Source organism: Amorphotheca resinae, assembly GCF_003019875.1.
Source record: "Amorphotheca resinae ATCC 22711 unplaced genomic scaffold M430scaffold_7, whole genome shotgun sequence".
Lineage (NCBI taxonomy): Eukaryota > Fungi > Ascomycota > Leotiomycetes > Helotiales > Amorphothecaceae > Amorphotheca > Amorphotheca resinae.
In genome coordinates, this window is record NW_020194477.1 from 320,125 (window position 1) to 333,781 (window position 13,657).

The 13,657-nt window shown below is 48.1% G+C and overlaps 1 protein-coding gene across 1 annotated transcript; it reads right to left on the reverse strand.

The window, feature by feature from the left end:
- Positions 1-310: 310 nt before the first annotated feature.
- On the reverse strand, positions 311-13,472 carry M430DRAFT_102879 (hypothetical protein; the record flags this gene model as incomplete). The annotated part of the gene is made up of 3 exons (XM_024860826.1): positions 311-790; positions 841-13,136; positions 13,187-13,472. The coding sequence occupies 3 exons, from the start codon at positions 13,470-13,472 to the stop codon at positions 311-313; spliced, it is 13,062 nt and encodes a 4,353-aa protein (XP_024720098.1).
- Between the last annotated feature and the right edge of the window lie 185 nt (positions 13,473-13,657).

Consider the following 13,657-nt stretch of genomic DNA (forward strand, 5'->3'; position numbering starts at 1 on the left):
AGTAGTACTATTAAAAGGTGGTAGTAACTTGTTTTCACCAATTTGATTGATTAAATTAGGTACATGAATGTAAGCTAAGTAAGAGAGGAGTGACGACGCCTTGATCATACAATACATAAGATACATACATACATACATCATACAAGCCAATAGTTCATAAGGAGCTAATTTCATCTATCTAACCGCTAATAAAGAAGTCTGTCTCATCCCATCCATGGTTGGGATCTTGCATCTGCATTTCTCTCTCATACATACACACACGCTTTAGAAAAATTGAAACAAAGGAAAGTAAGAGGGGAAAAAAATTAGATCAAGCAGCTTCTGCCATGATCTGCTCGCCCTCGTCCAGCAGCTCGGTGATCTTGCCGAGGTTCTGGATCATGCTGCGGCCTTGGCCGACGAGCAGGAGCTTCTCCGCGTTGGCTGGCAGGCCGAGATACGTGGGCGGTTCGCGCTCCGGCAGCTTCTGGATCCAGTCCATGAACTCCTTGAGGGACGTGCCGCTGGGGACGACTAGCGAGCCGGCGTTTTCGTCGCTGGGGTCTTGATTGCCCGCAGCTGCTGCTCCTTCGACGAGCTTGTGCCCGATGTCGTATGCGGCTGGGGTGAGGAAGGAGTGGACTAGCTGCGTGAGACGCGCGAAGTCGCCCTCGTCGTCAATCTTGCCACCGTAAGTTTCAACGACTAGGGTACGGATCATATCCCAAGGTAAGTTCTGCGGAGCAACGTTTGTTCGTCCCATGGCGACCGTCTCGACCCAGGTGTCGATAATAAACGCAGAGCATTCATACTATACAATGTCAGTAATTATCCTCGCATTCAGTACATTTTTGCACTTACGTCGCTATCGTTAAACTCCCAGAAACCCTTCCATCCTAGATTTGGAGCGTACCGCAATCTCTCCTGGACTACGGCATGCAAGAAACACAGGAGAAGGTAAAGCCTGGTCCTTTCAACTGGGTTCTTGACTGCTCTTGTTGAAAGGGATGTCATCGAGTCTTTCATGTTGGCCCGCACGCCTGCAGGCTGCTCATACATCAACACGCGGGAAGCTCTCAGTAGGTTGACAGGAATCTTCGGGCTCGACTCCATGGATAAGAACAATCTGAAATTCTCGTGTGGCTTGAGCGAGTCCATCCTTTTTTCGAGACTCTGCAACCAAGTTGGAGCTAGGTGGACGTTCTTGACTAGAACCCATGACCCGTTGGCCGCAGCATTGCTGATGGCTTTGTCTGCGCTCGCAAGACCCTCGTTTGATCCCATGGCAATATTAGTGCAGGTCGTGCGAGATCTTTCAACCAAATTCTCAACCTTGTAGCTTGCATCAAATCCTGGACTTGAGCAAAGAGCAATTGGGCTGCTTGCAGAGACTTGATCAACAGTTTGCTTGAGGTCCTCTGTCGTATCGAGAAGACCGGGACCAAACACGGCAGTGACAAACCGCTCGGCCGCTGGAACAAACCGATCGAGACGGAAGAGCTTGACCAAGAGCAGAGAAATAAGCTCTTGGTCGCGCTTCTCGGTATTCGCATCCCAAATCTGGGGCACGTGATTCTCTCCTATCTCTTCAAACAAGAATCGGTCCCACGCAGCTTGGGAGATCCCTTCTAGTTTACCTTTGAGAGCGGAAACCCTCGATGCTCTTGCCAAAACCTCATCTTTCTTGTTGGCCTCTGTAGAGACATCGGTGCCTTCAACGCTCTCATCCAGAATAATATCAATGAGGCTCTTATCCATCTTGTATGGCGCAGCTTGGGCGAGAAGCATGGCCAAAGTGATACGATCCTTCTGAAGTAGACTGAGTGACGTACGCTGATAAGTGGTCACAAAAAGGTCCTCGATGATAATATCGCGACGGACATTGTGATTGGTTTCATTTGCTAGACGCTTGTTGTTATGCAAGACAAAGTGAAAGATGTCGAGGAAGTACTGCAGTGAGAACTGGTAGAAGTGATTGAGATAATGCAGCTGCTCCAGAACAGCAAATACTGCACTACATGATCGAGCGATGACATTGTACTGGAGGGTGATTTCATCGACTTCTGCCATCACACCTTCTGTATTGCTCATTTTTGTCGAGATTTCTGCGGCTTCCTTCTTCAATGTTTCCAGCGTTTCGATGACATTATCGTCATCGAGGATGTTGCCACGTGATTCGTTCAGCGCTTGAAGCAGTCGCTTTTCCAATTGTCTCAGATGAATCTTGAACTCGCCCTGAAGTTTGATGAGGTTTGATCTTCGCTCATCCACATCTGGACGTTCGGATTTCAAAACGTCGTTTAGGGATTGCGTCTGGAGACTGCTTTGTGTGACGGTGAAATTGACAAAGGTTGTACGACTGCAAATATCAGGTGCAAAGGTAGCAGACGGATCTCTGGTAGATAGGTAGATCTTGAAAGCCGGTGAGAAATCGATTTCCTGTTTTCCGAGCTGAATGAGAACACGCCCACCAGTCTTCTGGTATTCTTTGTTTAGCACGTGGTTGAGGACCGGATCCAGGTACTCGGCATCTTGAATCAAGATCGGGTTTCCGAAACGAAGGGAACTCTCCAGTTGTTTTGTGAACGAGTCATCCAGAAAGCTGGTAACAGTAAGACGTCTATCTTTGCATTCCTTCTGAAGGAATTCGGTCACACGGCCGGAAGGATCTATGATCAACGGGTACCGATTGAAACGCTTCAAGATAATTGCGTTTTCTGTGCAAAGATCATCGACAGGAAGGGAGTTCTGTTGCCATCCGAGTCGTTCGTCTGCTGTAGAGAGATACTCTGTAACAGGGTTGTGCTGTTTGTAATTGATGCCTGAAAGTTCCAGTTGATGCAGCCAATCATCCATCATGTTCTTACGGAATTGTTGATCATAGAGTCCGCTGTATGCTAAAAAGGCAGCTGCAACAAGGACATCGCCAACTAGGGTGCTTATTTGAGTCTCGAATGATTTGCTACCGGCCTCCCAGCGTACCCGTTCAGAAGAAAGACTGTCGAGCAGGCGAACACTTCGATCGACCTTGAATTGTACGCGCGACATCTCTGTCTTAATCGCCTGTGTTTCGCTGATCAAAGCAGCATACTCCGTCTTATATGTGGCGATACTTTGTTCAAGGGTATTGATAGTATTCTCAACGGCTTGTGCTTCGGCTTTGGTTTGAAGAGCCTGCTCCTCGAGCATGGTGACTTCTTCCCTGAGGGGTCCGACGCGGTCAAGGATCTCAGAGTAGTTGACTTGAGCCTGGACCCACTGAACGAGAGGACCACAAGCCTTACTTGCTCGGTTGACCTTCTCATATGTAAAATCTTCATTCGATAGGTACTCGTTGCGCATCTTGATTCGCAAGCTTTTGGTCATCTGCTTCTCGTTGTCGTAGTTGACAATGCTTGCGATGAAATCATCTCTACGAACGATCGCCTGTACAGTCTTCCAGCTATCGACTCTGTGACCAAGTAAAGTGCAAACAGAATCAAGTGCAAGCTTGACACCTTGAGGTGGATTGCCCATGGATCGGACTTCGGTGAGATGCTGCCTTTTGATGTTGCTGACACTCTTCTGTGCTTCAATGACTGCCGGCTCCGCATTGGCTAGATCATTCAACACCAATTCTCTACGCTGCGCAACTTCAGCTTCTTGCTTCTCTAGGGCCGCCTGAATCTCCAACGATGTCGTCTTGCGCTGTTCAGCCTCTCGTTGATCTGCAACCATACGCTGGAGTTTCTCATTGGCTTCTGCATCTTTACGCTCTAGCTGTCCTTTCTTCTCGGCCAGACTAGCTCGCAGATCACGAACCTTGTCGACGGTGTCTCTCAGCTTCTCCAGTCCAACATTGAGATGCCGCTGTTGCTCTTCGAGGTCTTCACGCTTCTCGTTGTACAGTTTTACGTATTGGGCAACGAAGTCCAGAAAATGTCTTGGCGTGAGGAACGTTACTCTCCCCTGCTGCTTGAGGAGCTTCACATTGAAGCGCTGAAGCGAATAATGAATGTAGACCATGGAATTGACGACAGCAGCACGATGCGATGCTGGCAGACTGAGATCCCGATACGCAACAGGGATGCTATCAGGAGCGGTGAAGTTGGGCCGATCAAGATCAACCGATTGTGTGAGCTCCGTACCGACTTGGAAGAGGGCTTGATCGGACCAGTCCCCAAACCAGTTGAGCACGCACCGGTTGAAAAGAGCTGGACTAGTTGCAGCCTTGGAAGACAGTCCATCCTCGGGAGGGTTCATGGTAAACACTACATGGAGATTCTTGACGATCTGTTGTGTAAACCATTTATAAAGTTCTTCTTGAGAGTCCAGAAGAAGGCCTTGACGTTGAGCGCCTTCTTTGCAAGCTGTCATCAACGACGCTAGCTCGTCGCCCTCAAAAAGGCCAGGCACCTCAGCATTCGCTAACAATGTGTTCATTCTCTCGAGGAAGCCAGAATCGAGAACATTCGACTCGTCCATGATGAAACAGATCTTCTCCCCCTTGCAACCACAGCGTCGAAGTACGTCACGAAGATCATCATCGAAATCCTCGGCAGAGTATTTCCCGTGCACTTTGATCTGGAAGACTTTGAGACCGTTCATCCAAGCGACAAATCGAGACAACGTAGTCTTGCCACTGCCACTGACTCCAATCAAAATCAAATGACCTTGAGGCTGTCTAAACACACGATCGATACGAAGTACGTGTTCCAAGACATCATTGAAAAGGATCAACGGGACATCAACTTCTTCTTCGCAGAAAGTCTTAAGTCTCGCTTTGACGAACTCACGCAGTTGTTCTCGATCAACAGGAACATAGTTCTTGGAAAGCCAATTGGAAAAGAGAATCGGGCCACCCAGAGCTTTCTCTTCATCGATTGTAGGGAAGAAATCGAGGGCAATACGACGAACGGCATCGTTAGTCCAATTTCTTTCTTCCTCTGCAACCAGTCGGTCCTGGAATAGTCGCAGAGCCTCATGGGCCCATATACGAACAAGTCCCTCGATAGAAAGCGTTTCAAGCGGTCGAATGGCCTCGTAGATACCTCGCACCCACCTAGTGAGTTCACGAGGACTGTAAACATAGTGAGGTTGGATTTTTGGAGTGAAGCGCTGCTGCGATTCCAGATAGAATTGGACCATTGCTTTGGTGAGTGCCTCAGAATAGCCTCTCAGCGATGGAACAATCTTGAGAACGGCGCTGTTGAAAGTTCCATAAATCTGTTGGAGCGAGAGCTCTCCAGGGTAGTCAACCATGATAAGTGGTGCGTGTCGTAAGAACCGCGCTCCCATTGGAGTTCGGCCAGCATCTGTAGGAGGATTGCATGCACCCACAAACTGAATGCGGTCGAGGGTGACCCAAGTTTTATCCGAGGTTCGCCAGAAACCATTTTGCTCTACGAGCTGTCGCAAAAAGGAGATTGCTCTCTGCGTGCCGTACCTGTCTGGTGCTGGCAAATTTATCTCATCGCAGAATAGCACAAGCCATCGACCAATTTGGGTGGGAGAAAGAATGACTCCGTTCAAGGTCTTCTTGTATTCACAGTACTGCTCGAAGGTCTTGATAAGCAAGTCTGGAGTAGTGGCGCTGGAAAAATTGAGTCCGACTACTTCCATGTTGGGTAACTTTCGAAGAGCACTGAACAATGTCATGGTCTTTCCAGATCCCGGAGGTCCGCATAGAACTAAAGGCTTGTGCTCAGCTAGCCAAGAATACAGAACATCTTCGTGACGAACTGTATCAAGTGTCGGGATAACAACATCCGTCTGAGTAATGGAGTGTGTATTGACCTCAATCGTTGGGACTTGGTTCTGCCACGATGACCACTCGGCTTTTGGTAAAGTAACATCGAAATCGATGAGAGAAGAGTTGTCCGCTAATATCGGCGATCCGAAAGTAGCAAGTCCGGCAAGAGCATCTCCGAAGCGTTTGCGGTCTCCGAGAGGGCAGTCTCCTGTCAATGACCAAACCAAGGCTAGAAGAAGTTTCTTTGCTACATAAGATTCGACTTGTTCCGGGTCAAGGGGAAAGTCCACATGCTGCGCATTGTATTCGATGATATCCCGAACAGACTTGTTGAGCAGAGAGAATAGAGTATTCAAGACTCGAGCAATGGTGAACTCCATGATATGGTTGAAACCTTGTGCACGTTCCAGAGCATTTGAAATGAAGTCGTCCGTGGTGAGGAATTCTTGCAGTAGGTCTGCTACTTGGCTTTGGATAGCAAGGGCCTTGGCAGCGCTCTGCCCTGTTGCAACGGCATCTTCATCAAGATCTTCGAATGCCACTGTTCTCAATGTATCCAAGTAGTTGGTGACCATCATGTTGGATGTCACTGTATCCTCACTGAACCACACCATTCCACAACGACTAACGGTTGCAAGAGTGGCATACTTCAAGGTCTCAACTTCGAACATGATCCGAACATTGGAGGGTAGATTGAGTCGCTCGCCGTTTGGCAGAGTCAAGAGTTTGTTGTCATCAAGCACACTGTTCAAATTCTCGACCCATTCTGGATCCACATCACCATCAAAGACAATCCAGTGTCGCTTGGTCTCCTCGCCACGCAAGTTATCGACAATCTTCCGTAGAATGCTTGTGAAAAGACCATCCGTCCACTCCCGGGTAGTAGAATCCAGGTTTCCGTACAGGGCCTCTTTCGACATTACTTTAGAGTCGATAATATGGCATACCCCTTCAACGCCTTCTACTTGTTGTAGAGCTTGCAGCAGAAGTTTCCAAGCCACAGATTTTCCAGACCCAGAGTCTCCCACCATCATCACACCATGATGGATAGTCTGTATTTGGAAAAGTTGAAGGATCTTCGTCATCCACATGTCATTGATAACGAGGTTTCTTTCCTTCGCGATGCTGCAAATGGCCTCTTGCAACTTTTCTAAGCTAGCGGGCACATATTCAACTCCAGGGAAAGACTCAGCCTCAATGGACCTCATAATTTCCACATCGCTCTTGATCAACTTCGGTGCAATGGTTTCCCGAATACTCTGAACAATGATTTGGGGTTCCACTTCTTCCTCTGGACCAAGATGGCCGCCAGCGTTGGTAAGTCGAGCGCGTTTCAAACCACCAGAGCTGACTAGCACACTTTTCAGTGCACGAAGCCCAAAGTCATAATGGGCCTGCTTTGACAGCCTTGCTGCACATCGATCAAAGAAGGGGACAGTCTGCTTCGATAATTGCTTTGCCTGATTGAAACCTTGCGAGTAGAGCATGACCTCCGCAATGAGTTCTTTGTCAGGTTTCGACATCGCAACACTTCGGAAAAGTTTCTTAAGATTATCGGGAAGATTGGAGCGGCCGGCGTATCCAGGGTTCATAGTAATAAATATCCCAGTGTTGGCATTTACACGCAGTTGACGGCCGACAAGTTCGATCTGGGACTTCTCATCCTCCATACCCTGCTTCAGGCCAAGCTGAATGTTCTGAACTTGCTGCGATACCGCTGATAGAATACGCTCCTCTAGACGATTAAACTCATCAAAACAGCCCCATGCTCCAACTTGACAGATACCTAAGAAAATGCGTCCCATAGCTTGGAAATCAAATGTATCGTCGCAACAGAATACAAGTGTAAATCTCCCAAGCTGAACACCCAAGGCCTTAACAGACTCCGTCTTACCTGTTCCAGCAGGCCCGTAGGGAGATCCACCAAGTCGTTGACAAAGTGCTTGTGTCAGAGTCAAAAAGCAGCGATCTGTCAACGGTGTTCGAACAAGACGTTCTGCAACCCCAAGGTATTCAAAGCCATAATTGAGCTTGGCATTCGCCATCCTGATGTGGAGACGCTGAAGGAAATCACTTTCTGCCTTGTATACATATCTCATTTGCAAGAGCCACATGTAGTGGTTGGGCGTGTTCGCATTCAGGTTGATGAGCTTCTCGATAACATCCCTCTGGTGAACACATTCCGTAATAAGGTGCTCGCATCTCTTTCTTTGGATAGGATCAAGGTCTCCAAGTACTGTTGCTGCGAGGAGACGGAGTACCTTGACCTCTTGATCATAGAGATTCTGCAATGTAGCCCCGCCAGCTTCAAGAGCCTTCTCAACTGACGAAGTCCATACAACCTGCGTAGCCAAAACAACTATCTGGGTGGGAAATGAAGAAATGTATTGGTTCAAAGCGGCTTGGTCGATCTCATCAGCTGCGAATAATGGGTCATATTGCTCAACAGCCTCGGCAAGTAGCTCGGCAAGAGTTGCCTTCATGCTGGTTTCCAGCAAAGCCAGCCAATCATTGATCTTTGGGGTTTTGATCAGTGATATCTCTTTTTTCAGCCTGACCTCTTCGCCTTCTTTAGATGTGAACCCAGATATGATGTGGTCTTCGTCCATGATAAGCCCTGATAGACCAGCAAACATCTTCTTGAAGTGTTTAGCAATTCGTAATGTGTCGTTGCTGTTGCCAATGATTTCAAGAAGGTCCTCATCACCGACAAAGTAGAACCGAGGAAAAGACACACGTTCTCTCTCAAGGTATTCACCAAGTGCTTTTTGAATCTTGTTCAGCAACTCTGCCAGTCGCTCGAGTGACTTCTGCACGCCGGAGATGTTGAGGACGTCTAACACAAATGGCTGTTTGTACACCTTCTTCATCACTGCAAAGAACTCTGAGTTGATGTTCTGAAACCTCGACGACTCGATTGGCAGCAGATGTTTGATGTCTGCATTGCCAGTGAAGACTCCTTCGAGGTAGACCCATTGACGCTGGACATCAATCCAAACATCAAACAGAACGTGGACACGATTCAGTTTATCTTCCCAGGACGAAGCTTCTTCCTCGAATTCTTTGTAGTACGGGGAGTGTCTCATTGCTTGCAAGGAATTAAGGTTTTCGCTGCATTTTGCAAACAAATCATCCCAGCCTCTTATTAGTCGGCATTTGTTTTGGTAGTTGACGAGCTCAAGGGAGTAGTTTGACCAGATTTCGCGAACTTGCTTCAAGAATTCTTCCAGCGCCATCTCACCTTGGGCTTGAGTAATGATATCTCGTATAACAACTTCGCTGGCTGCAAGATTGAGATCCCAAACTTCTCCAAGTGTCATGGCGATAGGGGAGTAGCGCTTTCCTGGCTTTAGGGCTTTGAAGATCTTGTTCCAGTGCCGGTCTCTGACAGCTTCGGATTTCAAGTCCGCGAGAACCGGGTTAACTTTGAGGAACTGCCGAAGAACATTTTGAATATGCTCGAAAGCAGCATACTGCCTCATACGGCTGGGCATCTCTTTCGTCATTTTGATGAGCCCATCTATTGCTGACCTGAGCTTGCGTGGCTGTACGCTATTCCAGAGGGTATCTCGAAGCTCGTTCAAGCTCTTCCAGATAGTAGACAGCGCGGCCCAGACGGATTTGAAGTCTTGTACCTCCTCGAGTATAGCTGTAAGAGCTGTATCCGGACTTGCAGGAAGGTCCAGTGCTTCCTTGGCTTTGGAGACCATCTCAGACTCCTCGTGGAGTTTCGTGATGCGGGTCTCAAAAGACGTCAGTGTTGCAGATGCGACATCAGGAGCAATGGTTCCAGACACAGGCTTCTCCTCGTTCCACTGGTTGATGATTTCTGCGATCTTGTCTCCTACTACCTTGTCTTCAGCGGTTATCTTTGCGCGAAGAGCGTCGGTTTGGTCCTGTACAATCTTGGCTTTCCGATTCAAGATCTCATTGAGAGCGGTCCATTCCATATCGATTTGTTCAACGCCAAGCCAGTCCGTAGGAAACTGGTATCTTTGTCTCACCAGCGTTGTCTGCCCCTGCTTAAAGATTTCCACTTCCGGGCCCCATGCCTTGACCTTGCGTTTGCACACCTGGACAATAGTGATGAATTGAACAGCTTGGGCGGTAGATGTTGCTTCTAAGGATTGTACTTCTAGATCTCTCCGTGACTTCTGAATTTCGGCGCAAACTTCACGTGCACGGCTGCCAAGACGCGTCGCAAACTTTATCAGAATCTCGTGCTGCCACTGGTCGTACTTGGCGTTGACTTTGGTCTGCACCTGATCATAATCGATCGTGAGGTGGCCAAAAGATCGACTGACCTCGGTCGTGTCGAAAGTAGATCTTGTCTTTCTGATCTCTTGAAGTAATTGCAACCATTTCGAAAGCTGCTCCCCAAGTATTTCGTACACTTGGTTGGATTGGAGGTCCCAAAGAGACTGGAACTGCAACCATTTATCGACGTAAATGCTAATATCGTGCAGTTTTTTCTCGATTGATGTGTAAACACGAGACAGGCTCTCGGCACATGAAGCTGGAAGATCTGTAAATCGAGCTTCGGCATCATTTCCTGTAGCTAAACTCATCTCGTATCTTGAAGCCTTCACTTTCCGAAGGTTGCAAACCACCCCAAGCCAATCATGCAGCTGTGAGAACCAACTGGCTCTGGCATATTCCAACGGGGGCTCCAGGTATATGACCTGATTACGCATCGTAATCTCGTGCACCAGAAGTTTCAGGGAAGGAACCTGCTCATTCTCTTCGGTAGTGGTACCGCTGAGATGCTTTCTGCGACTATCGTCATCGACACCTTCCGAACGAGCATTTTCAAAGGTCTCAATCCAAGACTCAATAGCTTTTTGTAATCGCGCAAGGAGAGTCGTCTTGATTCGTCCGTTCATCTCTCTAACCCAATAGGCCAAATTTACGTAGTTCTCGAGGTTCAGTTTATCAACCGCCATCTGTATGGTTTCAAGTCGTGCTTGGAAAGAGTTTGCATCGTATGGACAGGACTCCAGCTCCACTAATGCCTTCTGGACCGTGGCATTGATGGAAGCTAATGCCGAGGTCTTGCTCTGTAACAAAGAGACAGATAAAGCAAATTCCCGGATGAATTGGACATGTTTGCTCTCATTACCGCCACCAGGGATATGGCCGACAGATCCATTGGACAGGAACGAAGTTGGTTTGATATGAAGATCAAATGAATGTAGGAAGGACTCCCATTTCAACGGAATACCTTTCGAAATTAAAGCCTGGACATCATTTTGGTATCCGCTCAAAAGTATTGAAACATCGGACATTTGTGAAATTTGGCGAGTAGTTTGCGCCAGCGTCCGCACGCTCTCCATGAGGCTGACGGCATAAGGATAGACTCGCTTGGCTTCCTTCGAGACGTTGTTGATCTGGTGGGGAACAGCGTAATTAAGCCATAAAAGATTGCGGGTTTCCTTGAAGAGGGCAATAACTTGAGGGTCGAAATTGACAGCTAATTCCAATGCATAATTTGCAGCTCGGACCTTGTTGATATTGAATAGGCGTCCGGAAATAGAGACTTGTTTCCTTTGCACATCATGAAGCCAGGCCTCGAATATAGGGCGCGTATCTAGCTTCTTACGGAAGAGATTACTCTCGCTTTGGAGCTTTTGACCCTCAGAATGAAGAGCCCAGTCATTTCCGAGCACATCCTCAACCCTCTTCATATATCCATCGAGCTGCCGCTCAATCTGACGAGCCCAGATAATGGCTCCTGAAACTGGGGGCAGATCTCGAAGCTGGGCCATCGCATGTGCTTCGGAGTGGCCATATTGCTGCTTAAATCGTTCGTGCAAAGAGGATATGTCGCGCTTCACGTTATCTATCAATTGAGTTTGATATTCAGTGATCGCACCCCGTATCTTTGGTCGAACAAGGAGGGCATTGAACTTCGAAAAGACTCGGAACATCTCGTTGGCGTTCTTAGCCGTAGCTAATCGATCTCGTAATCGTGCGATGATAGAATTCTCCACACGCGATGTTCTTTCATTATAAGTATTCTCTGCAAGGATCCAGATTTGGGTCCCTTCAGGAGTTACATCGAGCAGGTCCACGTTATTCAAAGCAGCCCATGCTTGCTGAACTTCCTCAACGGCATCGACGTCGCCCATCTCTTCGACCAAGATGACTCCGTTGGAACCATCTGCGTGACCCTCCCCAGCCTTTGGTCCTAAAACATTGACCATGGTCCTTTGCAACTGCTCGTGGTTATCGCGAAATGTACCCACATACTTCAATCGGGCTTGCAGATCCGCATGCTTCGGATTAATCTTGATTGGGATGAACTTCTCATTCCTACGACGGGTAACTTCTCGAGCAACATTTGTGAATTCCTTGACATTCTCGTCCCAAGCTCTCCAGATTCCGTCCGCTGTTGCTAGCAGGTCCTTGAAGTCCCGGTAGTCCAGGTGCATCAGCGATCGGCCATGTAGCAAAGAGTGCAACTGAGTATCTAAGTCCGCTGAAATCGCTTCAACCAGAGGCAATGCTCTTCGAATGGGATATGGGCATATTCTAAGCTTCTTGTTGAGGTGCCCAAAAATCATACCGATGGCATCCTGGATCTTTGGTAGGGAGGTAGCAGACAGTAATTCATCCAGCGGGAAATCCCGCATCAACTGGTTGTATTTTTGCACCTTTTCCATGGCCTCTTTCAGACCAGTATCCGCAGCAAAACTAACAGTTGCTTGGAATCGCTTTGCGGTTCGGAGAATATCCAGAGTAAGAGTCACACCTTCGCTCCGCAGTTGAAGTTCAATCTTTTCGAGTGTCGACTCCATTGAAAGCCAAAAGTTAATTTCCTGTGTTGCCGTACCACTCTCAGGATCTCTTGACATCTTCGTGACTGCCTGTATAGATTTGATCCACCCATTCACGTTTGACTGTAAATTGTTCAGGAATGCGCTATCTTGCAGAAGTTCTGCAGGTATAAGCTCCACTGTAGGCTTGATGTTTCGAGCAGCAGCTTCGTCCAATGCATTCTGGACCATGGGGTGAAAGGGCAGGATCAAGTCTGGAATTTCAATATTCTGTTGAAGGTGCAACAAGCTCAACTCCAGCTCAGTTATCCTTTTCTTGGTCACAGGGATCCCCGTCTTTGCCTCCACCTCTGATCTACCTCGAGTACCATTCGTGGTCTGTTGTGTCCGAGTATACGCATCGAAGTATGGCGCCAGCGCTAAGTGCACAACAGAGTGTAATATTTCGAAAGGAGAAACTGACGTTCCAGCTTGGCCATTGCCAGTATTGTTTAACGAGGCCGTGCCGGGCAAATTAATTATTTGGATTTGAGCGGAAATGGGTATCGAAGGGTCCATAGGATGCGGCCGTTTCAAGAAGGCGACGGAGGCAGTCGTCGACGGGGAGAAGGAAATATCGGTAGCCAAGCTGTAAGTATAAGTTATCGAATCTGTGTCCAGATGTTAGCCAAGGTCAAAATGATGAAAGACCAGTGTATACTTGATGTGTCAATAACCCCATCCATCCCATCCCCCGCTGCGATATCTTTCTGGACATAGAGAGCAGCTTGGGATTCAGTTGCGAACCGGGAGCATCGTTGCACGGTCTCAGAGTACCGGGATTTTGAGAGGAGGCTGCCAACATTTTCAAGTTCTCTCCGCGAGGCGCCCAAAGTACTCTCGATGACCGATGCAAGGTACTCGACAACGAGGTTTGGGTCTATCGTGGGGAAAGCGGTAGTAGCAAGCCCATTTGCAGAGGGGCTTGCAGGAGAAGTGACCTCCATAGTTGTTGATTTATGAGTGCGATTTCATCGTTGAAATGCTTGCTTAGGAGGTCGAGAGTCGTCAGGCTGACAGTCACTGATGGCCAAGTGAGCTCAGCTGGGTTATTGGTTTAGTTGTGGAGGTTGTTGATTTTGTCCTGTCCACGTCGCGACCTCGCGTCTGAATCCACGGGAAGTTATTTAGT